The 27,987-nt window shown below is 37.9% G+C and overlaps 1 protein-coding gene across 1 annotated transcript in view; it reads left to right on the forward strand.

Annotated features, from left to right (window-relative positions):
- The window catches only part of RELN (reelin), a 551,032-nt gene that overhangs the window by 120,233 nt on the left and 402,812 nt on the right, over nucleotides 1–27,987 (forward strand). Inside the window, exon 5 of the mRNA XM_004390724.1 lies at nucleotides 23,392–23,527. Within this exon, the coding sequence (XP_004390781.1) occupies nucleotides 23,392–23,527 (136 nt within the window). The remainder of the gene's footprint in view (nucleotides 1–23,391; nucleotides 23,528–27,987) is intronic.

Consider the following 27,987-nt stretch of genomic DNA (forward strand, 5'->3'; position numbering starts at 1 on the left):
CCAAAAAAAAAAGGTTGAGAAGCTAGAGGGTTGACATGTTGTGGGGTTGTTAACCAATGTCATAAAACAATATGTGTCATAAAACAGTATGTGTACTCCTGTTTCATGAGAAACTATTTGTTCTGTAAGCCGTCACCTGAAGTACAATAATATATATATATATATATAAATAACCTGACCACGGTCATTTGACTAAGTGACAGAGGCACGATTTGAACCCAGACTGCCTGGCACCAGCCCCAGTATGTTTAATCATTACACTGTGCTACATCCTGTAGAGATAGATTAGAAGGGGATTTGAAGATTTCCAAAAGGACCTTTGAAAAGGGTAGTTGTATAAAGTAGTCCCTGGGAAGTACAAATGTTTAATGTGCTTGGATGTTAACTGAAGGTTGGTGGGAAGATTGAGTCAACCCAGAGTTGCCTCAGAAGAAAGACCTGGCAGTCTACCTCCAAAACATCAGCCATTGAAAACCTTATGGAGCACAGCTCTCCTTTGACACACACGGTTGTCGCCATGAATGGGGTTCCACTCGAGGGCAACTGGTTGGTTAAATAAAACAATACCGTGTTGTAAATGGGATAGAAATACCAGTAAAGTAGTAGCTAGAGATAAATGTAAAAAATTAACCAACAACCTCTGCAAAGCCTAGAGATGTGCCTTTCCTTCCTCCTTCCCTGGTGGCTTGTTTTTCTGGAGTGGAACAACTTATTAGCATATTTTTTTTCAGTTGTTAAATGCCAAGCCTGTTTGCCACGACTGGATTTGCCTGATTTGTGGCGTTTAGTGCGCTGCTTGGCGGTTCTCTAAGGAGCTCTTAGACGTCAGCTGTAAATCATCTGCTCAGCCTCCCTGACTGTGAGCGCCGCACCTCCCACCTGGTGCGCTGGGCACACGCGTTCGCACTCCTGGCATATGTGGGAAGAATCGTGCTCAGCCTCTGGGGGCCACACTGCAAATTAGGAGGTGAATTAACAGCTCTCCGGGCAGGCCCTGACGTGTGCAAATCCTGTTCCTTGTAATTGGAATTGTGTTCATAAATCCCTGTCCACACCCCTGTATGTTGGATGGAAAAAAAAAAAAGGAAGAGGCCAACTTGGCTTTCTCTAAAAACTAAACTGTCTGGATGGACTTTTGCAGTCACAATCTTTTATGAAATGTGTGCGTCCTTTAAAAAATAATTGCAAAATCTGCATTTAATGATAGTTTGAAAGGTGGTCTTTCCTAGCTCTGTGGTCAGTTTTTAGAGCTGAAAGAGATTTTGATTCACCTTTTGTGACATCTTTATAAAGAATCATATTATTATTAAACTCTGCCTGGCTAATCTGTAACATATGTTGAAGGGTGTAATAATTGAATTGGCAAATAACAAACTAGGATAGTGTACTATTTACCTGTACTAGATTCGATGTCTTTTCTTCTTCTTAACTGAAGGTCTTTAAATGACAGTTGTAGTGCTCATTATATTATAAATGCTTATATGTTCTTTTAAAGTTTAGTTAGCCATTGATTTCCAATATTAAAAAAAATATGGGTGACAATGAGTTACTTTTCTTTAGAGGTATATATTAATTTGTAAAAGTCATGCCGACTCTTTTTCCAATTGCAAAGCTAGAAAATTCCCCAGAAGTTTTTGCCAGTATATTTATTTTTTTATGTTATAATTATTCTCTGTCTCTCCTCCTGCCCATCCTTCTAACTAACCCTCCACCCCATTATTTTATATTGTTATGTTCTATTATAACTTGTATTTTAGATGTATTTGAATTGTAAGAAATTACATCAGATAAAATCAAACAATATTTAGGATATAATTTATTCTTATTTGATAACATTTTAAAACATTTTGTTGTTGTTGAGAATATACACAGCAAAATATACACCAGTTTAACCATTTCTATATGTACAATTCAGGGACATTGATTACATTTTTTTAGTTGTGCAACCATTCTGACCCTTCTTTCCTGAGTTATTCCTCCCGTTAATATAAACTCACTGCCCTCTAAGCTTCCTATCTAATCTTTTGAGTGACTGTTGTCAGTTTGATCTAATATAGATAATTCTTAAAAGGGCATAATGCTCAAGGCAGACATTTTTTACTAGTTAAGCTAAACTGTTTGGTTTTAGAAGACTTCAGGGGATATTTTTGGTTTAAAGTTTAAAGATTATCTCAGGACAATAGTTTCAGGGGTTCATCCAGCCCGCTTGGTTCCAGAAAGTCTGGAGTCCATGAAAATTTGAAATTCTGTTCTGCATTTTCCTCCTTTTGATGAGGATTCTGCTGTAGAATCTTTGATCAAAATGTTCAGTAATGGTAGCAAGGCACTATCCATTTCTTCTGGTATCATGGCAGAGGAGGCAATTGTTCATAGAGGCAATTAGCCACATATTCTTTTTCCTCCTCCTATTCCTGACTCTCTTTCTTTTGTTGCTCCAAGCAATAAAGACCAATTGTTGTGCCTTGTATGGCCGTTTGCAAGCTTTTAAGACGCCAGGCCCTACACAATGAACTGGGAGGTAGAACAGAAGCACTAAACACATTGCTAGGGCAATTAACTGGGTGTCCTATGAAACCATGACCCTAGACCTCCAAACCAAGGAATCAAATCCCATGAGGTTTTTGGTTGTATGTAAGCAGACTCAACGGCTACTCTTTTTTTGTCATTGTTGTAAATATATCTATCACACAACTTTTGCCAATTCAACTTTTTACAGGTGTACAACTTATTGAGAACAATCATAATAATCAGTTGTGCAACCCTACCCTTAATCAATGAGTTTTTCCATCATCATTATCCCTTCTTTTCCCCTCCCTCCCACTCCTGGTAACCACTAATAAACTGGTCTCTAAACATTTGCCTTTTCTTGTCTTTTTATTATAAGTGAGGTCATGCAGTATTTGTTCTTTTGTGACTGACTTATTTTCAGGCCTTCGAACTAGTTCAGTCATGACCAATGAAGTGAAATCAAAACAGATCTGACTTTTTAAAATTTGGGTGAACTGGAATGAAAACCAGAATGATTTTTTTTTTAGTATAAATTTTTTAGTGAGGCAATGGAGGGGCTCCCATTCTGGGTTCATTTGCCTTTCCAACCCTGTGCACATTGCTGTATTCCAGCCACACTGCACTTCTTGTTAGTTCTCTCAATTTGGCCAGCACTTTTCTGCTTCGAGCATGCGGTCCTTTCGCCCTGGAGTGTACCCACCAGAGGGAATTTTACTCCCCTTCCAAGACCTGTCTCAAGTGTTGCTGTAGTTGTTTATTGATTCTCCCTCCCACCCAGATGCATCTGCTATCTCTTTGGGCTCACAAAGTAATGTATGCTTCTTTTATGATACTTCAAGTAATGTGCTTTGTGTTATCAATATTTGCACGCTAGTCTTCCATTGTATAAAGCCCTGAAGACATCTTTAGACCTTGTTGGGAGAAATGTGGCATCCTCAGGCTAGGTTATAATTCCACAGCAGACTGACCAGGAACATGCTTTGCTGACTCCAGGCTTCTGCTGTGCTCCCACTGGCATGGTCCCCTTGGTTCCCTTGAAGATTACAGCAATGGACTCAAATCAAAGCCTTTTCTGTTGTTATTCCCATCACTGTTATGCTTGGTATCTCTTTACTGACCACAGGAGGATAAGTTAAGAATCTTACTGCTCCCCCATCTCAGAAAGTCATGAGAGATGGATTTTTCACACCAAATCTCTTAATCTTTTAATTCCCTTCCTAACCTGGTGAAGTCTCTAAACCAGTTGTCACCAAACATTTTTTTTTTTTAAATAAGATCCTCTATTTATTAGTAAAACTCTTGAGCTTGCATGTTGTCGTTACTTGCTGTCGAGTCCGTCTGACTCATAGCACCCTTAAGTACAACGTGACAAAATGTTGCCTGGTCCTGTGTCCTCTTCATAATTGTTGCTATGTGTGAATACATTGTACAGCATGCACACAGTGTACAGCATGTATGTACAGGCATATATTTATCTATAAATTTACTTTTAATTTATAGATTGCATTTATGTATTCCAGTAGTAACATACTTTGTGTGTTATAAAACAAAAAAAACCCATTGCCATCAAGTTGATTCTGACTCATAGCAACGCTATAGGACAGAGTAGAACTGCCCCATGGGGTTTCCAAGGAGCGGCTGGTGGATTTGAACTGCTGACTTTTTGGTTAGCAGCCAAGCTCTTTAACTGCTGTACCACCAGCGCTCCTTGTTTGTTATAGAAAGCATATATTTGACATTAAGAGCAGGAAAGGTTCTAATATTTTCTTCCCACTTATAAATGTTGTTGCTAGTTGCCAACTCATGGCAACCCCAAGTGTTACAAAATGGATATAAATGCACTCTTTAAAGAAATGTTTGGGTGATTGCCTTTTCTGTTAGAAACTAAGTAACATATTTCTAAGTCCACAATTAAATTTGTTCCCTCAAGGAATATGAACTGAAAATGATATAAACTTTACCAATAACATAAGAAACAACAAAGGATTATAAATTTAAATTAGAGATAGTGTATTCTACGTAAGAGGAGTCCTGGTGGTACAGTGGTTAAATGCTTAGCTGCTAACTGAAAGGTCGGTGGTTTGAACCCACCAGTTGCTCCATGGGAGAAAGATGTGTGGTCTGCTTCCGTAATGGTTACAGCCTTGGAAACCCTATGAGGCAGCTCTACCCTGCCTTGTAGGGTCACTATGTGTTGGAATTGTTTTTTTTTAATCCTACGTAAAGCCTAAAAGAAATGATACAGCAGGAGTATAATCATTTGGATTGATAATTAGAATAATAGGATTTGAATGAGAAAGAAGAAACTTCAAAGGGTTCTTACAGTCAGCCATGATTTATTGGTAAATAAATGAAAATTACAAGGAATAAACAAAATTAAAATTACATTTAACAAATAATCTGACATTTGAAGAATCTTTTTTTTATGATTATTCAAGTAAATGTATATCCGAATAATGGTAATATCATTTTTTAGTCAGACTAATATGCTCTGCTTAACTTCAAGTTAATACATTATAACAACTTTTAAAAGAGCTGTACTTTATTTCCTTTCCTAACATATTTTAACTATGCAGGGAACTTAAAAATGTCTAAAGGTGCATTTGTAATCCTTTAGCCTCAAGGGGTATGAAACACTGATTTTTCTGATTTTATATTCAAGTTATTGCCTCAGTAGTATGAATTTTAATAAACCTTGAAGGGAAGTAATATATATTATGTGTGAAAATAATTTTTCTTGTGATTTTTCTTGTAAAAAATGTATTTCTCTTCTGCAGGCACTGTTTGGAATTAGATGAACTGAAAAAAACATGATGAAATGAATTTCATCATCAGAATTTATTCATTGTCATTGCTTTACTAGGGTACATCATTTGCTATCATGATTTGAACAGATAAAGTGTTTGTAATACTGATAATTGGAATATGATATACATTTAAACTCTCTCTGTAATTTTTTGGATTTTGGTTGATTTAATAATTTCTGATTTATTAATTAATTTTGTAAGCAAATAAATACTGGAGTTGCTGGGTGGAATTCATTTACCAGAAAAAAAAATTGATTTTCTAAGTCACCAGAGACAAGGATAGAAACATGGGGCTCCTAAAAAGAAGTTTCAGTGATGTAGTAATAGCCTACTTATTACTATGCAAAGGCATTGTTCTAAACACTTTATATGCATTAACTATGTAATCCAGGGAAGTGGGTACTATTATTTTCTGTATTTAACAGTTGAGGACACCCAGGCACAGAATATTTACATATAATTTATCTAAGAATATATGTAGCATTTGGCAGAACAGGATGTGAACCCAGGCAGTTTGGTTCTAGAGTCTTTGCTCTGACTACTACTATACAGATTACACTCATCAAAGTTTTCCTTTGACAGCTGTAAAATAAACAGATTATTGTTCTTCTTGAGAGCAGGGAATATTGTGGAAAAAAGAAAAAGCAGACTTAGAAGTCTGTTCATTCATTTAGCAAGCAATTATTGAGTGACGCTGTGGGAGAAGATTAAGACCACATCACTTCTCTCAATAAACTTATAACCTAGTTAAGGAAATAGAAGTAAATAAACTATGATAAGCTATTTTGAAAGGATGATTTAATCAGGGAAGTCCAGTTGTGCTGTGATAACAAATTAACCCCCCAAACCTCAGCTTAACTTGACAGTCTGATATGAGTCAGATGACTCTCCAGGGTAGCTGTCCTCCATGCTGGGACTCAGCAATCTAGGCCGTTTCCATCTTGGGTCTGTGCCATCTCAGCCTGTGGCCTCTGTTATCATCAAGGCAAGGGAAGAAAGGAACATGGAGGACTCACATCCTGTCTTCTGTGCTCCGACTAAGAAATAGTGTACTTCATTTCTGCTCCCTGCCCATTATTTATACGGCCCCCTTGAACTGCAAAGGGGTGGAGGGATGTAGGGGAGCATATGGCTATTTGGTGAGCAATAAATGTCTTGGCCAAAAAGTATGTGTAGGCAATTGGAGAAAAATGGGGGTTGGGCCAGAGTTAGTAAGGATTCTACAGGAAGTTTACTGGAGAAGTGGCAAAGTCTGAATAACCATTTTGGAGGCTAGTGGAGAAAATTGTGGAACATGAAGCATAATGTTCTGGGCATACCATGGAAGGATCTGTAGTCAAAAACCCTTCAGGACCATGGAGAGCTCCTGTCATTTAAATTACTGTGATAGCTTATGAAGTCAATAATTGTAATGCTTTTATTCAGCAACAGTTCATTCCATAAACATTTGTTATGTGAGTATAATACATTTTGTGGGTGCAAAAAATTCATAACACATAACTTACAGTCCTATGGAGAAAATAGACAGCTGTAAACCAATGAGTAGGTTTAATGACAAACCTATATTCTGGGTATTGTAAGAGCATGGGGATGTTTCTAACATTAACCTTAGGTAGAGGAAGGAATTGTACAGAAAAACTTCTTGAGAGATTATTTAGGATCTCATCTGTGTATTAAGTGATGACTTAGGGGTTTATCCAGGCTATGGATAAAAAGGGCAATATGGGCCAGGGGCCAACAAACTTTTTCTGTAAAGGACCAGACAGTAAAGGGCTGCATATGGTAGGTCTCTGTTCCATATTCATCTTTGTGATTTTTCTTTTTTTACAACTTCAAAAAAATTTAAAACCATTCTTAGCTCAAGGATTGTACAAAAACAGGCCACAGGCCAGATTTAGCCCATAGACCATAATTTGCAGAGCCCTGGTCTAGGTAGAAAGAACAAGAGCAGAGATGTGTACATACAACTATAATCAGTTTGGTGTTGATGGAGTATGAAGCTCGAAGAAGGGAGTCATGATAGATAAGCCCAGAGAGGTAGGTAGAGGGCAGAATGTCATGTTGGGGAACTTAGGCCTAATTCTGTAAGTATGGGTTGCCACCGAAGGATTTTAATCACTGGAATGATAAAATCAGATTTGCATTTTGAAAGGATAGTTGTGTTGAGAATTAACTTGAGGCAAAATTGAACTCAACAAGATCATTTACTGGGCTGTTGTAGTAGTAAAAGAAAGAAATAATGAATGCCTGATACAAGGCAGTAGTGGAAAGAATAAGCAGGAGAAGGTACAGTTGAAAAAGCTTGAGGAAATAACATCAGACACACTTGATGACTGATTGAATGATTTATTGGTGGGGGAATGGCCAAGAATAACTCCCAGAGTAGATAGATAGTGTTCTTCATCTGAGATAATACATATTATACTAACTCATTTATTCCCATTCTTTAGCAGGTACTATGATTGTTAAAATGATCTCTACCCTTTATTCCAGATTTATACCATCTGAGGTCAGAGAACAGAGCCACATCTTCTGACCCGTTGCGGCTCCTTGGAAAGTCCTTTAGGCAACCCAAGAAGGATGGAGTAGCTTTCCGCTGTCCATCAAGCAGATTGACTGCTATAACCAATACCTTTTCTAATTCAGGACCATAGAACTGTGCCCGAATTCTCATTCAAGGAAAGAGGTTAAGAACTCAATATACAGGTTAATGGGAATAATCCTAAAGGCCATAGCCTTTTAAATCAGTCAGTTAATTTAACTAATTTTGGATCAAGAAATCCAGAACTTTATAGACTCTGAACTTGTCCTCTGTAGTGGACATATGCTATTTGTGGCTGCCCAACATTTTTATATAGTTACCCACATTGTGAGTACCACTTTCTCAAAGTAGAATTCCCAGACCCTTGTTAGGGTGCAAATATGTGACTTAATTTCCACGTATCTGGCCTACCCTCACGAGACTTGGGTATAGAAGAGTGCAACGTGAGAAGGAGACCAAGCACGGGTAAATCAATATTCTATTAAGTATAGTAGTGGAGGGTTCTTATTCTTCTGGAATATCTGAGGTGGTGGTTCTGTTATTTCAGTCCAAGCATGGTTGGTGTCATGGAGTGGGCAGTAGCTGCTGTTTTTATGTTGGACGAATCCCATGATGGGATAGATATCACTGCTGGCTGTGCAGCATCCAAGTTTGCTTCTCTGGCCTTCCAAAAGAAGCTACCTAATATCTCTAAAAATCCCTTCAATTAGACAGAGTAGATTCTGTGGTTTGCAGCTGAGAATGTCAGTAGATATACTTAGGACTTCAGCGGTTGTACTTCAGAAGACCCTATTCTCTTTTATTCTGTGTAATGTTGCTTTCTGGGGTTGTGCACCCACGGGTGCCATTTCCATAGACCATGCATTATCAGTGGGAACTATCAATATTATGATAATATTGGTTTGGAGAGGCAACAATATTAGTATTTTTATATATAAAGCATAGGTATTTATATAGTACGTAAATAGATATACAGTATACCTGTGGTATTTAAATTCCATGGTGCAGGGGTTATTAGGGAAAACATGTCTAAAAAGGCTTCTTATGGGGGTGATTTAAAAAAAGAGAGATTGAGAAATACTGTTGTAGACTAACTGGGAAGCAGGGTCAGCTCATAGTAGTATGGACTATGATGATCTTTAAGGCAAGGGAGGAGAGTGGAGGATTCACTGTTCCTTTAAGATGTTGGAAATTTGAAGCTTGAAGACCATGGGGCTATTCATTTTAACAATGCTAAAATATTTGATAAAGCAGTTAGACCTGTATCTATAAGGCAGCAGTCTCTAGTTATTGAGATATACCGGTGCCAGGGGCAGCTCTTTTGGGTCAGCCAATGTAGGAGGTACAGTCAAATAACTTGTTTTTTATATGCAGAGGTTTTCTGGGGTTAGCTAAGTTACCGTTCTCCTATTTGTGGCTTTGGCCTGGGTTTCATGCTCAGCTTGGGTGATCTGCAGCTCACTTATTTAAAGAGAAGTTGGGTGTGAAGGGAGTAGAGACAGAGAAAGACTGAAATATATTCTTTAATTCCACAAATAAAATTATAATAGCCAACATTTAATGAAAACTATCCTAATCACCTGACATGCAGTTTAGCAATTAATCCTCAGAACGTGAATTATTTTACTTAATCCTTTCTGCAGTTCTATTAAGTGGATGTTATTATTATCCACATACTAAACAATGATCCTAATACTTAGAACTTTGCCTGCACCATTAAGTACTTAGTAAATGTTACTGTCATTATTCTGTCTAGGATCCCTTTGTCTCTTTTTGGAAATTGATATAGGCAGAATTTTGAATCAGGACACTGGGTAGTAATTTTGATGTTGCATTGAACTTCTCAGATAGGTCAACTGATCATTTCTTTGGTAGTGAGGGAGGAGGAGGAGGGACAGGCTTGAGAATATTGGAGGTGGCCTATAGGGTCTGGAGTTATTCCAACAAGGCAACAGTCTTTAGTTGTCTGTTTTTTTTTCTTTTCAAATAAAACCTTGCTCTTTTCATTCTCCTTCATGGCTTGTGTTTCTATCTCTAAAGCCTCCTCTTTGGGTCTCTTTGGCCTGCATATGTGTTAAATCTGACTCCGAGACAGGAAGTTGGGTTGTGAATCCAACACACACCACAGCAAGTCACAGGAGTGGGCACCAGGTGGTGGGGTGAAATAGTTCTGGACAGGTAGCCAGCCTGGTGCAGTTAGTTGAAGAAAGGCGGGAGGCAGGCTCTGTGTAGTGATATCTACCATTAAACAGCTGTTATAAGAGGGAAAGAGAATATGCAGGGCTGGGAAGGAAGGCAGCAGAGATATACCAGTAGATCAGAGAGCTTCAGCTTCCTGTCTGCCGAGAAGACAAAGCATATCTAATATGAACAATTCATTATGAGCAATTTAGGTATTTGGTGAAAGAGAGGCAGAGAGAGATACACACAGACAGACAGACACTGAACTTGTGCCTAGAGGAGAGGCAGTCATCCTAATCACCCTCAGATAGTTTACACTCCACCCCCTGGATTTGTACAGAATTTCTTTTGGATCAGACAGGAGATTATCCCAGAACTGAGGTACTGCTGTTTGAAGATGTAGAGAAAAAGCCAGAGGACTGTGTAAGATAGAGGATGGACCTGTGTTCAAATGCCATTCATTAGCTCTTATCCTTGGTAAGTCCCTTAAATTAGCAGGTCTTGGTTCCTTTATCTCTAAAATGAGAATGAGAATAATAAGTCTTACGTAGCACTCACTATATACCAGGCACTCATTTAATCTTCACAGAGAGTCTATTATTATCATACCCATTTTCCTGGTGAGGAAACTGAGGAACAGAGTGTTTGAGTAACCTGCCCAAGGGTCCAAAACTCCTTGGTGGTGGAGCAGGTATCTGAACTCAGGCAGACTGCCTCCAGGGCCGATGCTCTCAACCTTTACCTTCTATTTCCTCTCAGATAGTCAAAAGGTAATAATATGGATAAAACACCTGGCACAAAGAAGGTGTTCAGTAAATAATAGTACTGGGAGAGGAATGGAGAAGGCAGCAGCAAGGACTTTCAGCTTTGTAACCGATGAGTGCAGGAAGAAACAGGTTGACTTAGAATAGGCTCTTTCGTATAACTGACAAGAGGAGTGAAAATCGCATGGATCCTCATACTTTTCTAACTTAAGTCCATAGTCGTGCAATGCCAGAATGGCTTTTAAAAGGTTTTAGTACTTTTTTGCTTCTTACACTTAAATCTGAAACCAAATAACCCCAAATCAATGCTTCAAAAACAAAATCAACATATGGGGACAATGTATACGTACATGTTCACACGCACGTGTGCACATACTCCTTAGTATCTTGTAGCACTGCTTGAGAGCTATTCTTTTTTATGCCTGTTTTCATCAGGCTGGCACTTCACAGATGAGCTGCCATAAGGATGTTTTCAGGAAGTTCTGTGATTACTTTTCAGCACATGAAATCATGTTTGGCTTTGTTGAGATGTTTGAGTACATTGATCTAGCAAAGAAGGCAAATAAACGACAGTTGAATTCTGTAAGTCAAGTTATTCACGTTGTAATTGAATGAAAAGATTAAAGAAGGACAAAAAGGAACTCCATAATTCATTTTCTCTTCTCACTTACAACATAGCATTAACTTCCCAAACTGGATTTTCAGGACAGTCTATCTTTTACTAAGTGAAGGAAGCCTTTAGATATCCTTAGAGCAAGATGATGCAAATAAACGGAAATAGAAATCATCTTAAATATTTGTGCCATTCTTATCTTACATGTCTTATATAGACAAAAGTTAATAAATTTACTAAACTTCCTGACAAAACTCTCTACTAAACTTTCTGAAAATGTTTGAAATAATAAGTTAAAGTAATATTACTTTAAAGAATTTATCATTATTACATGTGGAGATTGGAGCCCTGGTGTCACAGTGGTTAAGTGCTGTGGCTGCTAACCAAAAGGTCTGCAGTTCCAATTCACCAGCCGCTTGGCAGTTCTACTGTGTCGTTTAGGGTCTCTTGTGGGTTGGAATTGACTCGATGGCAGTGGGTTTGGTTTTGGTATATCTGGAGATTACATTTTCCACGTAACAAAAATCCGTATTCTTAATATACTTGCCCGTTGTTTGATGACATTCCGTTTACAGATGTCTTAGTTGTTGAAACTCATAAAAATAAACCAGGACACATTTCTACCCACTTCAACACTAACCATGGAAAATTACAAACTAAACAGATTTGTGTAATCCACATCTTTAATCTACAAAACATAGAAAAAAAAAAAAAAGAATACCCAACATGAATGTGTAATTTTCTCACTACAGTGGTTATTTTTGGTAAAAAATCTTCTGTGTGTTTCTTGGAAATGAGTAACCTACAGTTGTATGAATATGTATATGTATATATGTATATGTATATGCATATGTACAGAGCTTTAGAGATGGGGATCATAGAAGTTCTAGTTACAGTCAGAAAATCCAAAGTATGCACGTTAAAAGCATAAGAAAGTATACCTAAGGGAAACTGGGGTTCATACAAGGTTTAATCACAAACTTAAAATAACTGAAGACTTGTCAAGGAAAATTACATCCCGGAAGGCATAGACATGTGTGTCACTGTCTTAAAAGGGATCATGGAGGCAACTTTAGAGCAATTAAAGACATCGTGAGCCTCAACTTGCAAAAGTACAATGTGGGTAAAGGAAGTTCTGCTATAGCTTCCTGTCCTTTAACCCTAACTTTGATTAAGAAGACAGATATTGGATATTTGTATCCAGATATCCAGTATTTTGAATAACTTAGTAAATAAAAACACCCGTCATTTTTAAAGGAATAGTTGTTTTAAAGAGTTATATGGATTGTTTCTTGATATAGAAATTGCAGCCAGCTTGTGAATATTCTGTTTTTCAATGTATGTATACAGTATTGAAAAGGAAACTTGTTTATAACAAGGATGTTTTGCAGTCTGGCTAAAGTCAAAACTGTCATCAGTTCTGTGGTACTTCAAAGTTTGAAAGAGATTCTCTGCTTTCTGTGCCCACAGTTAGATGAGGAGAGCACGTATTTCTCGAAATGTTCACTTTGCCTTGTAGTCCAACTCTCTTGGAAGAGTATAACCTGGTTCTCTGGAGAATAAATTTTTTGTATGATAGTTTACACATAATCACAACAATAAAAATAAAATCTTTAGTATAACTACACTATGCATATATACATTTTATATGTATATGTCTCCATGTAAAACAGTGTAATGAAATTTTTTTTATTATAGATCCTATTTTCTCTTTCCAAGTCATATTAAAAACTAAATATGTATCCTATTATCCAGCATGCAATAGGAAGGCAACATCGTAAATTTAAATTCATTATCCAATTCAAATTCCACTTATCCTAAGAATAGGTTTCCAGATCACGTTAATTAGGTAGTATATGTCTTCCATGACACAAAAGCCATTAAGATCACTGTGGCGGATGCAATAAATTGTGTTTCATAGAACACTGGAAGCTGATTCTGACTGCTCTCATTTTCCAAGTGCTCATTTTATATGTGCACCTCTGCTCATTGTGTCTGCCTTTGTGGAATGCCCTCTCGTATTTCTTCGGTTTATTTAAATTGTACTCAGAGAGCTGTGGAACTGAAAGATGTCTAAGAGATGTGGACCAGCATTTTAAAGATGATGAAACTGAAGCTTAAGAGAAGATACCCCCCCAAAAAAAAAAAAACCTCAATTGATCAAAAAAAGGTCACAGAGCCTGGTGTATGGCAGAGCAGAGTGGGGGCTGCTTCATGTTAAATGAAAACAAATATGGGAAATCTTAGCTTTTTCCTCAAGACTCAGTTCCATTCTCCCTCTTCAAGAGAACCTTTCTGAATATGTAGCAAAAGCACTGATTTGAATCCTAGCTCTTCTGCCCACTTCCTATATGCCATGAGTAAGTTTCTCTACTTCCAGTCTTAAACAATAAAATGGAGAAAATAACAGCTCCTACTTCATAGGGGTGTGTTGTTGTTAGGTGCCTTCAAGTCAGTTCTAACTCATAGTGACTGTCTTGGTTACCTAGTGCTGCTGTGACCGAAATACCGCAAGTGGATGGCTCTAACAAAGAGAAATTTATTTTCTCACAGTCTAGTAGGCTAGAAGTCCAAATTCAGGGCGTCAGCTCCAGGGGAAGGCTTTCTCTCTCTGTCAGCTCTGGAGAAAGGTCCTTCTCATCAATGTTCCCCCCGACTAGGAGCTTCTCTGAGCAGGAACCCCTGGTCCAAACGACGCAGTCTGCTCCCGGCACTGCTTTCACGGTGGTATGAGGTCTCCATGTCTCTCTGCTCAAGTCTCTCTTTTATATCTCAAAAGAGATTAAGACACAATCTAATCTTATAGATATCATCAACATAACTGCCACTAATCCATGTCATTAACATCATAGTGATAGGATTTACAACACATAGGAAAATCACACGGATGACAAAATAATGAACAATCACACAATACTGGGAATTATGGCCTAGCCAAATTGATACACATATTTTTGGGAGACACAATTCAATCCATGATAGTGACCCTACGTACAATAGAATGAAACAGTGCCCAGTCCTGCACCATCCTCACAGTCATTGTTATGCTTGAGCCCATTGTTGCAGCCACTGTGTCAGTCCATCTCTTTGAGGGTCTTCCTCTTTTTGGCTGACCCTCTACTATACAAAGCATGATGTCCTTCTCCAGGGACTGGTCCCTCCTGATAACATGTCCGAAGTACATGAGATGAAGTCTTGTCATCCTTGCTTCTAAGGAGCATTCTGGCTGTACTTCTTCCAAGACAGATTTGTTTGCTCTTCTGACAGTCCATGGTATAGTCAATATTCTTTGCCAACACCATGATCCAAATGCATCAGTTCTTCTTTGGTCTTCATTATTCATTGTCCAGCCTTCCAGGCATATGAGGTGATTGAAAATACCATGGCTTGGGTCAGTCCTCAAAGTGACATGTTTGCTTTTGAGCACTTTAAACAGGTCTTTTGCAGCAGAATTGCCCAATGGAATATGTTCATTTGGTTTCTTGACTGCTGCTTCCATGGTGTTGATTGTGGATCCAAGTAAAATAAAATCCTTAACAACTTCAATATTTTCTCCATTTATCATGATGTTGCTTATTGGTCTAGTTGTGAGGATTTTTTGTTTTCTTTTTGTTGAGTTGTAATCCATACTGAAGGCTTTAGTCTTTGATCGTCATCAGTAAGTGCTTCAAATCTTCTTCACTTTTAGCAAGCAAGGTTGTGTCATCTGCATATCACAGGCTATTAATGAGTCCTCTTCCAATCCTGATGCTGTGTTCTTCTTCATATAGTCCAGCTTCTTGGATTATTTGCTCAAGATATTGACTGAAAAGTAGGGTGAAAGGATACAACCCTGACACACACCTTTCCTGACTTTAAACTATGCAGTATCTGCTTATTCTGTTTGAATGCTTTCCTCTTGGTCTATGTACAGATTCCGCATGAGTACAATCAAGTGTTCTAAATTCCCATTCTTCACAGTGTTATCCAGAATTTGTTATGATCCATGCAGTCAAATGCCTTTGCATAGTCAATAAAACACAGGTAAAAATCTTTCTGGTATTCTCTGCTTTCAGCCAAGATCCATCTGACATCAAAAATGGTATATATCCCTCATTCCAAGTCCTCTTCTAAATCTGGCTTGAATTTCTGGTAGTTCCCTGTTGATGTACTGTTGCAGTCACTTTTGAATGATCTTCAGCAAAATTTTCCTTGCATGTTACATTAATGGTATTGTTAAATAATTTCTGCATCCTGTTGGATCTTTTTTTTTTTTTTGGAATGGGCACAAATACGGATTTCTTCCAGTTGATTCAATGCCCATAGAAGCAGCAGTCAGGAAATCAAAGAATGTATCTCATTGGGCAAATCTACTGCCAAAGACCTCTTTAAAGTGTTGAAAGGCAAAGTTGTAACTTTGGAGACTATGGTGTGCTTGAATGAAGCCATGGTATTTTCAGTCGCCTCACAAAGCTATGATATTTTCAGTCCCCTCATATACATGTGAAAGCTGGACAGTGAATAAGGAAGAATGAAGAATTGATGCCTTTGAATTATGGTGCTGGCAAAGAATATTGAATATACCATGGACTGCCAGAAGAAAAAATAAGTCTGTCTTGGAGGGAGTATAGCCAGAGTGCTCCTTCGATGCAACAATGGTGAGACTTCGTCTCACATACTTTGCACATGTTATCAGGAGGGACCAGTGCCTGGAGGAGGACATCAAGCTTGGTAGGTAGTGGGTTGGTGAAAAAAAAGAAGACCCTCAAAGAGATGGATTGACATATGAGTGCAACAATGGGCTCAAACATAGCAGCGATTGAGAAGGATGTTACACAATTGGGCAGCGTTTCGTTCTGTTGTCCATAGGGTCGCTATGAGTTGGAACTGACTTGTTAGTACCTAACAACAACTTCCAGTCAGTAGGCCAGGTAGCTGTCTTCCAAATTTCTTGGCATAGATGAGTGAGAACCTCCAGTCCTGCATCCACTTGTTGAAACATCTCAATTGGCATTCCTTCGATTCCTGGAGCCTTGTTTTACACCAATGCCTTCAGTGCAGCTTGGACTTCTTCCTTCAGTACCATCGGTTCTTGATCATATGCTACCTCCTGAAATGACTGAACAGTGACCAATTCTTTTTCAGACAGTGACTCTGTGTATTCCTTCCATCTGCTTTTGATGCTTCCTGCATTGTTCAGTTTTTTGCCCATAGAATCCTTTGATATTGCAACTTGAGGCTTGAATTCTTGTTTCAGTTCTTTCACTTGAGAGATACTGACTGTGTTTTTCCCTTTTGATTTTCTATCTCCAGGTCTTTGCACATGTCATTATAATATTTTGTCTTCTCTAGTGGCCCTTTGAAATCTTCTGTTCATCTCTTTTACTTCATCATTTCTTCCTTTTGCTTTAGCTACTCGACGTTCAAGAGCAAGTTTCAGAGTCTCTTCTGATATCCATTTGGGTCTTTTCTTTCTTTCCTGTCTTTTTAATGACCTCTTGCTTTCTTCATATATAATGTCCTTGATGTCATTCCACAACTCATCTGGCCTTTGGTCATTAGTGTTCAACGTGTCAAATCTATTCTTGATATGGTCTCTAAATTTGGGTGGGATATCCTCAAGGTCATATTTTGGCTCTCGCAGGCTTGTTTTAATTTTCTTCAGCTTCAACTTGAATTTGCATATGAGCAGCTGATGGTATGTTCTGCTGTTGGCCCTGGCCTTATTCTGACTGATAATATTGAGCTTCTCCATCATCTCTTTCTAGAGACGTAGTCCATCAGATTCATGTGTATTCCATCTGGCAAGGTCCACGTGTATAGTTGCCGTTTGTTTTATTCATAAAGGTATTTGCAGTGAAATTGCTGGTCTTGCAGAATTCTGTTGTGTGACCTCTGGTATCATTTCTATCACCAAGACCATATTTTCCAACTACTGATCCTTCTTTGTTTCCAACTTTTGCATTCCAATCACCAATAATTATCAATACGTCTTGATTACATGTTTGATCAGTTTCAGACTGTAGAAGTTGGTAAAAATCTTCTTTGGCCTTAGTGGTTGGTGCGTATATTTGAATAGTAGTCATATTAACTGCTCTTCCTTGTAGGCATACGGATATTATCCTATCACTGACAGCGCTGTACTTCAAAATAGATCTCAAAATGTTCTTTTTGATGATGAATGCAACGCCATGGTGCTTCAATTTGTCATTCCCGGTAGAGTATACCATATGATTGTCTGATTCAAAATGGCCAATACCAGTCCATTTCAGCTCTCTAATGCCTAGGATATTGATCTTTAAGCATTCTATTTCATTTTTGATGACTTCCAATTTTCCTAGAGTTATACTTCGTACGTTCCATGTTCTGATTATTCATAGTTGTTTGCAGCTGTTTCTTCTCATTTTGAGTCATGTCACAAGCAAATGAAGGTCCCAAAAGCTTGACTCCATCCATGTCATTAAGGTCAACTCTACTTAGAGGAGGCAGCTCTTCCCAATTGTATTTTGAGTGCCTTTCAACCTGAGTGGCTTAGCTTCCAGCACTATATCAGACAATATTCCACTGCTATTCATAGGGTTTTCACTGGCCAGTTTTTTCAGAAGTAGAGCACCACGTCCTTCTTCCAAGTTTGTCTTAGTCTGGAAGCTCTGCTGAAACATGTCCATCATGGATTACTCTGCTGGTATTTGAAATACCAGTGGCATAGCTTCCAGCATCACAGCAACACACAAGATGCCATAATATGAAAAACTGACAGACATGTGGGACAAAGTGTGGTAGCAGTATAATTTTTCAGTTCTTTGGATTAAAAAAGCAAAGACCACTCATACTCATAGGACTTGAAAAGACAAAAAGGTCCTTGGACTATATGTTTGGGATGGTTTTAGGAGTGGTCAGTAAGAGGATAGACTGTTTTGCATTACTCCCTGGGTCATTATGTGACACACTGCCTGATGCTTTTAAACTTTATATTGGCACCACAGTGATCTGAGTAGTATTACTGTAAACACTGAGTTCTGGATGTTCTACTAAGACACATTTTTAATGCAGTTTTTTGGCTACACATTAGAATTCCCCGGCAAGCTTTTAAAAATTTTAATACCCCAGAGCAATTAACTCAGAATCCCTGGGAGCCAGTATGTTTTAAAATCTCTTCAGGTGATGCCTCTGTGCAGCCAAATTGGAGAACTACTGGGGTAGCCTGTTGGCTTGCAAGAATGATGTTCTAAGGCATGCCCAGAGTAGGACATGAGGTAGTTATGACGATGTAACTACCAAATAATATGCAGCTGAGACATTGACTCACTTTCTAAGAAGTGATTTGAGGAATGGGAGATATTCGAGCATGAATCCCGTTACCAAGGCTCTGAAGCCCTTTCTGTTGGATTCATTTCCCTTCCCACAGAGTGTGGCTGGAACTGTTGTTTTCCATTTTGGCCAGGGTGACTCCTGCATATGTGTCATTTTCCACACTGGATCCCTGCTTTATGCTTGACCGGAGGGAGTGGCAGTTCTTGAGTCACGGCTGTTGAGTCTCCTTCAGCACTGTGTGTTTTCCCTGGGAATCTCTTATCCTCCCTAATTTTGTGGTTTTTCTGGCTTGATGACTTTTGTCTCAAGATGCAGCTTAAAAAATAAAAACTTGAATGAGAAAAAGCCTCATTAGGCTATGTCAAAACATAGAGTTGTTTTCTATTTCTTTGACCAATAAGACTTGTTTTAGACAACTTTCTGTTCTGGAAGATTCTATATCACTAGTTAAATTAACCTGTGTATTACACTTTCTATTTTGCTTTTATAATTAAGTTATTCTTGTATTTATTCAGAATACCTTTATTATTGTTGGAATAAATACAAGTGTGCCAGGCACTGAGCTAAGTGCTTAAGATACAAAAATTAAAGACCTACTCCCATGGGCTCACTGGGGAGATGGTCAAGTGCTGTGATGGAGGAATGTTATGACCTGCTATGATAACATATAGGAAGTATACCTATCCAGACGTGGGGACAGGGGCAGTGAGTGGGGAGGGAGTTCTTTAAGGGCTGGGGCCATGTCTTATTTATCTTTGTATCATTATATTCAGCACAGTAAATAACTCACTTCAATGGTTTCAGACAGAGGCTACATTGAGCTATGCCTTGAAGAGCATGTAGGAGTTAACCCAGCAGAGGTGAAGAATGAGTAGGAGTTAATATTTCTCTGGAATCTGATGGGAAGCCATTGAAGGGATTTTAGCAGGGGATTTACATAATCATATATGCTTTTTAGAAAGATCATTTTGATTCAGTGGGGGGAGGGGGCAGAGAAACCTATGATGAGCCCATCATGACATTCCAGGTGAAACCTGTAACCATTAACCAATAACCATTTAGGAAAAAAAAGATTAAAGTTAAATCCTTACCTAGTACCACATGTCAAAAAAAATTCAGATACATTAAAGATGTAAATGTAAAAAATTAAATAGTAAAAAGAAAATATAGGAGAATATTTTTAAAAACTTGGAGATTGAGAAGGCATGTTTAAAACTGAGACAAAAAGCCAAAAATATTAAGAAAAATGAGCAATAGATTTGACTATACTATGCAGGTGCTAGAGAAATATAAATTAAGAGACTCAATTTTTGCTTTTAAGGAACTTAAAATGTAGAGTAGAGAAACATAAGTAAAAAGAACATTACATACACCTTGGGATAAGAGCGGTACTGAAGTTATGTAAAAGGGTCAGTGGGGACCTACAAGGGGAACTGCCTGGGTTTGCTTGGAGGTAGTAGGAGAAGCTCTACAAAGCAGAAAATGAGCTGAACCTTGAGGGAGGATTTGCCAAATGGCTGAGGTCAGTTAGGAAGAGAGAGCTTTCACCCTAGAGGGTATAGCTTGTGCAAAGGTGGAGAAGGAAAATACATTTGGTATTTTGGGTATGTAAATTGCAAGGGGATGGGCAGGATATGCGAGCAGAAAATGCTGACGCTGAGACCGGACAGAGAGATGGGAAACAGATTCAAACAGCCTTAATTTTATTCTGTGAATCAGTGCTGCCTAACAGAGCATTCTGCAATGATGGGAATGTTCTATTCTGTGTTGGCCAATATGGCAGCCAGGAGTTACATGTGGCTACCGAGCACTTGAAATGTGGCTAAGTCAACTGAAGAACTTAAATTTTAATTTATATCTAATTTTAAATAATTACATTGGCCAGTGGCTACTATATTGGACAGTGCAGCTGTAGATGGTGGGGGGTCATTAAGGATTTTTAGAAAGAAATAGATTGAATAGAATCATATTTTCCTGATAGGCAGGAAGAGAATTGATATTTATTGAGAACCCATTGCTCCTAGATACTATACCAGGTGCTGTCAAATGTATTGGGTCATTTAATTCTCTCAGCAACTTTAAGATGTAGGTAACATAGTATTTCCATTTTATAGACAAAGAAACTGAATCTCAAAGAGAGTAAGTCATTTGTCCAAGACCACAAAGCCAGTAAATGAGATAATTTTTTATTTAAATGCCCACCACTGACAATATTTTTATTAGTATTTTATGTTTGAGGTAAACCTAAGGGAATTACCTGATTTAACAACAAGAAAAAAAGCCTCTCCTGGTAGTTTATCTGGGAGCTGGCCTGACACTCACAGCTAGGCCACGGTGCTCTCATGTTGAACATAAAGAATTTCACAAAACATCAACATCAGACAGGGCTACTCTGTGACTGTGATGATAGGAGACAAAAACAAGACCATGCTGTCATCATGTCTGAACACAGACAAAAAAACAAGACCATGATGCAAACCACGAAAACAACCAGTATTCCCCTCTTCAGGCTGACTTGAAGGACTGCTGCTGCTTTTCCAATTTCTGTTCCTCATTGCTCCTAGGAAAAAATAATTAAGATACCCAGATATACTGCCTGGAGCATTATACCCTCTTAAGAACTATCTGCATGGGATCAAATTGACAACAACTTGAAAGATTAGATAGGAGCTTTAGGGAACAGTGAGTTATGCTAATGAGGGAGGAACAACTCAGAAAAGAAGGGTGAGAATAGTTGCACAACTCAAAGAATGTAATCAGTGTCACTAAATTGTACATGTAGAAACTGTTGAATTGCTGTATGTTTTGCTGTGTATATTCTCAACAATGAAAACAAAATAAATAAAATGCAGAAAATAAAATTTTGACTGTGTGGATCATAAGAAACTGTGAATATCATTGTGAAGAATGGGAATGCCAGAACACTTAATTGTGCTCTTGAGGAACCTGTACATAGACCAAGAGGCAGTTGTTCGAACAGAACAAGGGGATGCTGTGTGATTTAAAATCAGGAAAGGTGTGCATCAGGGTTGTATCATTTCACCATACCTGTGGAAACCCTGGTGGTGTACAGGTTAAGAGCTACGGCTGCTAACCAAAAGGTCGACAGTTCGAATCCACCAGGCGCTCCTTGGAAACCCTATGGGGCAGTTCGCCTCTGTCTTGTAGGGTCACTATGAGTCAGAATCGACTTGACAGCGATGGGTTTGGTTTTTTTTTTTTTACCTCAACCTGTATACTGAGCATATAATCTGAGAAGCTGGACTATATGAAGAAGAATGCGGCATCAGGATTGGAAGAAGACTCATTAACAAACTGCGATATGCAGATGACACAACCTTGCTTGCTGAAAGTGAAGAGGACTTGAAGCATTTACTGACGAAGATCAAAGACCACAGCCTTCAGTATGGATTACACCTCAACATAAAGGAAACAAAAATCCTCAAAACTGGACCAATATGCAACATCTTGATAAATGGAGAAAGATTGAAGTTGTCAAGGATTTCATTTTTCTTGGATCCACAGTCAATACCCATGGAGGCAGCAGTCAAGAAATCAAAAGACGTATTGCACTGGGCAAATCTGCAAAAGACTTCTTTATAGTGTTAAAAAGCAAAGATGTCACTTTGAGGACTAAGGTGTGCCTGATTCAAGCCATGGTATTTTCAGTCACCTCATATGCATGTGAAAGCTGGACAGTGAATAAAACTGAAGAATTGATGCCTTTGAATTATGGTGCTGGTGAAGAATACTGAATATACCATGGACTGCCAGAAGAATGAACAAATCTGTCTTGGAAGAAGTACAGTCAGAGTGTTCCTTAGAAATGAGGATGGTGAGACTTAGTCTCACGTACTTTGGACGTGTTATCAGGAGGGACCAGTCCCTGGAGAAGGACATCATGCTTGGTAAAGTAGAGGGTCAGTGAAAAAGAGGGAGACCCTCAAGGAGATGGATTTATACAGTGGCAGCAACAATGGGCTCAATCTAGCAATGATTTTGAGGATGGCCGAGGACCAGGCAGTGTTTCTGTTGTACATAGGGTTGCTATGAGTTGGAGCCAACTCAACAGCACCTAAAAACAGCAACAATAACAACAAAAAAGGATACCTAGACATAGAATTGTCCTCATTTGCCAACAACACCCAATCTAGAAGCAGAACCACCCTTACCTGAGCCCTCACAACAGCACTGAGGGAGTTCCCAGGACTCGGAACGTTCAGTACTAAAACCAGGAAATTCGTGGGCAAACCTGATCGCCTGACTCCCCCAAGATAACCTAACACAAGCCCAAGAATTTTAACAAGCCCCTCCTGTCCTTCTCTTACTGTGATGCCTCCCAGTTCCCCATGGTGTTTGGTCTTCCTTGTTGCAAATGGTTCCAATAAACCCAACCTTGTTCGATTGCAGGTATGTTCCTGGTGGTCTTTGGTGGTAGGCATCAACAAAATCAAGAAAGCAAATACTATAGCAATGAATTTAATGGATCACTCCTTAACAATGTTTTAAATTATGACTTTCCTTCTAGCAATAGAGAGTGGAAAATTACATAACTTATGGGAAAGCCAAATAGCATAATGAATCTTAACTTAGAAAAACATCCAGAAAATATTGTGATGCCATGAGAAGGAAGATTTTGTTCTATGGTCTTTATAACAACTTCCCTTCCTTTCTGTCCCTCAGGCATCATGTCTGACCACCAGTTCGGTAACCAGTTTATGTGCAGTGTGGTGGCCTCTCATGTGAGTCACCTGCCCACAACAAACCTCAGCTTCGTCTGGATCGCTCCACCCGCTGGCACAGGCTGTGTGAATTTTATGTAAGTACCCAAAGTCCCTGTGACAAGTACTGAAAGCAAATACTTAACCTCTCAAGGATTACACATAAGGTAACTATTTAAATGTATTATTTTAGCAGGTTTGACCTTAATTTAAAGCAATTCGTTTTGGTGTCAAAAAAGATATCAAACTGTAAAAAAAATTAACAGTTTATTTTTTCTTATTTATTTATACTTCGAGAGTTCTAAATTGGATTTTAGCTTGTAAAAATGATGCAAAAAGATAAAAGTAAGAGGAGAGATCAGGGCAGTAGGAAAATAAATGTTTAGAAAATAAGATAGAAGCAGGTACACAGAAATGCCTTGAAGACCCATGTACTTTTTGGAGGAGGGCCACACATTTGGCTTTGAGCTTTCAGACCATTAGTGCCAAGGGGGAAATGTGATCGGTTAGGCGATTCATGGCATCCGAAAGTCAGGAGTTGTATAGAAACCTAACTGCTCTCTCATGTGCTTTCACTCAGAGGACACTGAAAAATGTCGTGAGACTGTTCTCAATGGCATCCTTAGATCAAACTGCACTATGGTTCAAAGTCTATGACTTGTGGCATCTCGCAATCTAGACTACCGCCGCCCCTCCCCCACTGTCACTACGCTCATCTTTCTTAGTCTACTGCTTTTCTCTCATAGCATTTTTTTATTTTTTACTTCTGACACACCATATACTTGACTGATTTGCTATGCATATCATTTATTGTTTGTCTCTTTTCACTAAAATGTAAGATCCATGAAGGCAAGGATTTTTTTTCTGTTTGGTTCACTGATATGTGCCAATTGTATAGTACAGTGCCTGGCATATAGTAACCACCCAGTTGCCATTGAATTGATTCTGAGGCTCACATAAACCCTATGTGTGTCAGAGTAGAACTGCTTTAATGGCTGGTTTTTCGGAAGCGGATCACCAAGCCTTTCTTCTGAGGTACCTCTGGGTAGACTCAAACCTCCAACCTCTCGGTTAGCAGCTGAGCACATTAACCTTTTGCACCACCCAGGGACTCTGGCATATAGTAAGTACTCATTAAATATTTGTTGAATAGGTAAGTAAGCCAATGGTATAAGGTCAAAAGCAGTTTAGAAACAGCTATTCTATGGGAAGTTCAAGCAAAATAGAGCTAGAAAACATCTTGAATGGTTTTTTATTCTAACTTCCTGCCCAAACAATGAAATCTGTGTACTCCAGAATTTAATACTTCCTTTCCTTTCCCCTTAGTAACATACAGTTCAGTGTCAGAGTTCCAATTGCTCCTGTATTACTGATTATATATTCTTTATGCCTGTCCCCTGGGTTATCCAGGTTGCATACATCAGATTCACCCCACGCATGTGATTGGCATTTAAGTCCATCATTTCCTCCCTCACAAGGTCTTTCACATCTGAACGCTTCCTTTCCAGTACCTCTTTTTGAGGTAATTGCAATATCTTCCTAACTGGTCTCACCTCCCACCTCTTTGTCCTCCAGTTCATTCTTCATATTTTGTCCAGTTAATCTTCCTAAGGCACAGCCTTGATCACTCAAACTTGGATAGCCTGAAATTCTCTTCCGAACGCCAGCCCTTCAGCATGGGTTTGAAGACACTTGCCGATCTTGTTGTTTATCATCTTCCCTCTAGCTCCCCCATTAGCGGCATCCTAATTTGCACACATTGACGGGACTTCCCACAATTCCCTAAGCATTCCATGGCTTGCTTTCTTTTATATATATATATAAATATATATATATTATTGTACTTTAGATGAAAGTTTACAGAGCAAACTAGTTTCTCATTAAATGATTAATACACATATTGACATTGGTTGCCAACCCCACGACACAGCAACACTCTCCCCTTCTTGACCTTGGGTCCCCATTATCAGCTTTCCTGTCCCCTCCTGCCTTCTCGTCCTTGCCTTGGCTTTCTTTCTTTATGCTTTTCCGTTGGCCTACAATGTTTTTTTCTTTTTTTCTTTCAACTCCACTTGTTGAAATCCTACCCATTCTTCAAGACCTGCTTAAATGCCAACTCTTGTATAAAGCTTACTAATATATCAACAGCAGAAGTGGTGTATATCCCCGCATTTTGCTTGTAACTTTATTATAGTACTGCTTATATTTTACTGTACAGATATTTGAGTTAATCTCTTGCCTTTTATGCAAGGGGACCAATTCTTATTTCTTTTTGACTCTCCTACAGTTGGTAGAGTATTCCTACATAGGAATAAGAAAAATCCCTCGAATTATTTGATACCTAGTGTAATAACTTTCTCTTTAGTACTGATCTCTGACTCTTGTTTTTAAATATTTTATTGTGTTTTTGGTGAAAGTTTACACGGCATATTAGGTTCTTATTAACAATTTCTGTACATATTGTTCATTGACATTGGTTACATTTTTCACAATGTGTCAACATTCTCATTATTTCTATTCTGGTTGTTCTGTTTCCACTAATCTAGCTTCCCTGTTCCCCCTTACCTTCTCATATTTGGTCTAGGGTAAATGTTTACCATTTGGTTTCATTTAGATGATTATTTAGAGGAGCACAGTGGTCATGCTTTCTCTTATTCACTTTGGCACTTGGAAGAAGAATTTAAATTCTAGCCATGCATAACTACTTAATTTAAAACACAGATTTCTTTTTTGAAAGGTAGAACACAAAGTAAATCTGTCAGAGTAATAAGGACTGTGTACTTCCAAATAAATATACTTTTTAACTGAGTCTGTTAAAAATTGCATCTTATGGCTTATAGTCTCACTGTTCCTGGGATATGGAACTCTATTTTCTTCTGAGAAGTAACTTAGCTATTTTAAGTCTTAACCCCAAGCAGTGTGTTCTTAGCAGTGGTCGTAAAAATAAAGTTTAGTTTTTACTGACTGCAAAGAAGTTTACATGCCCTCACCCATATTTCCCAATAAAATTTTGATGATGCAGTTTTCACTTTTTAATATTCTTGCTAGATGTTGAAGTTTCTGTTTATTGTAAACCATGACAATGGTGAATGCTACATAGAGTAGCTTCCTCCTTTGTAGGAAATTTTTTTTTTTTTTTGTCAATCACGTCTACTAATCAGTTTGTGAGAGAATACAGGAAAAGTGAAAATAGAATGTGAACCACTGAAGCCATTTACTTGAAATGTTCTGAACTAAAGTCTTGCACTTTGTTACCTCTCTTCCTTACTCGTATATATTGTGTGTTGAGGTAGAGATACATATGACATTATCTGTAATTAGTAAGAATCTAGCAATTCTTGAAGGGGATTTCTGATGTTCAACATTAATTTTAAATATTAAACAAAAATAAAAAGCCACAAAAGCTTATGGCATTTGAAGGCAAATACTCCATGATTCTCACTTTTTTGATTAAATGCAAAAATTAAAGTTTTTTTTTTTTAAGGTAGGAAGAGTTACTTCTTAGAAATTAAACATTAGCCATGCTTATATGCTTTCGTGATATATTCTGCGTGTTCTCTTTCATGCCATTAGTTAAATCATATCATTATTTAATTTTTCATATGCTTGTTTTCTCTTTACAACTGGATTTTAAATCCCTCCAAGGTCAGGGACTATGAGTAATATCTTTATATCCCTAATAGTTCCTAACATTGAACTAGAGATAATAGCATGCCTTTAATAAACATTTCTAAACAGCTAATAATGATACATATCTCATTGGTTCTAAGATACAGATTTTTTCACTTTTTGGGACTTCTGAAGTAGGGTTGTGCCTTACATTTGGTGACGTCTTAAAATTATAATTGGCAGCATTTAAAAATTTTTTCTTTACTGTCTTACAGTTGATGGTATCTTGGTTTTGAAAAAAACCAATAGCTACCATTTATCATTTACCGTTTTGCTGGTGAACAAATTTTTGGTAAACAATTAATCTTTGGTGAATTGCCTATATGTCTCCACTGAACATTTTCTACTATTTTCTTTTGTCTTATTCATTTGTAGGTGATCTTTATATATCCTGATTACTAATGCTTTGTCAGTTATATGCGTTGCAAATATTTTCACAGTCTGTGACTTGCTATTTCACATTTTTATGATGCTTCTTTTACACAGAAAATTAAATATTTTTGGCGTTTGCTTATTTTCTTTCCATCAAAGACTGTAACATGACTGAGTGATAGAAACTGTTTAAAAGCTATAAAATATTTTGAATAAAGTTATAAGACTTCAGGAGTAATTTTTGATACTTTAGAAGACATTCTACTTTGGCCTTTTTAAAAATGAGTTTTAAATTTCAGTGAAGTTAAATTTGTCAGTTTGCTATTATGTTTGTGTGTGTGTGTATCTTAAGAATTTCCCTACTATGAGATAATAAACACACTTTCTTTCATTTTTTAAAGAAGTTTTAATGTTTTACTTTTAATGTGAAGCTTTTAAATCAACTTGATTTTTTTTAGGGGGCAGTATGGTTTAAGGGAGGAATCTGATTTTTTTTTTTTTTTCTTTTTTCAAGTGG

This window comes from Trichechus manatus, unplaced genomic scaffold, assembly GCF_000243295.1.
Source record: "Trichechus manatus latirostris isolate Lorelei unplaced genomic scaffold, TriManLat1.0 scaffold00326, whole genome shotgun sequence".
NCBI classification, from domain to species: Eukaryota; Metazoa; Chordata; class Mammalia; order Sirenia; family Trichechidae; genus Trichechus; species Trichechus manatus.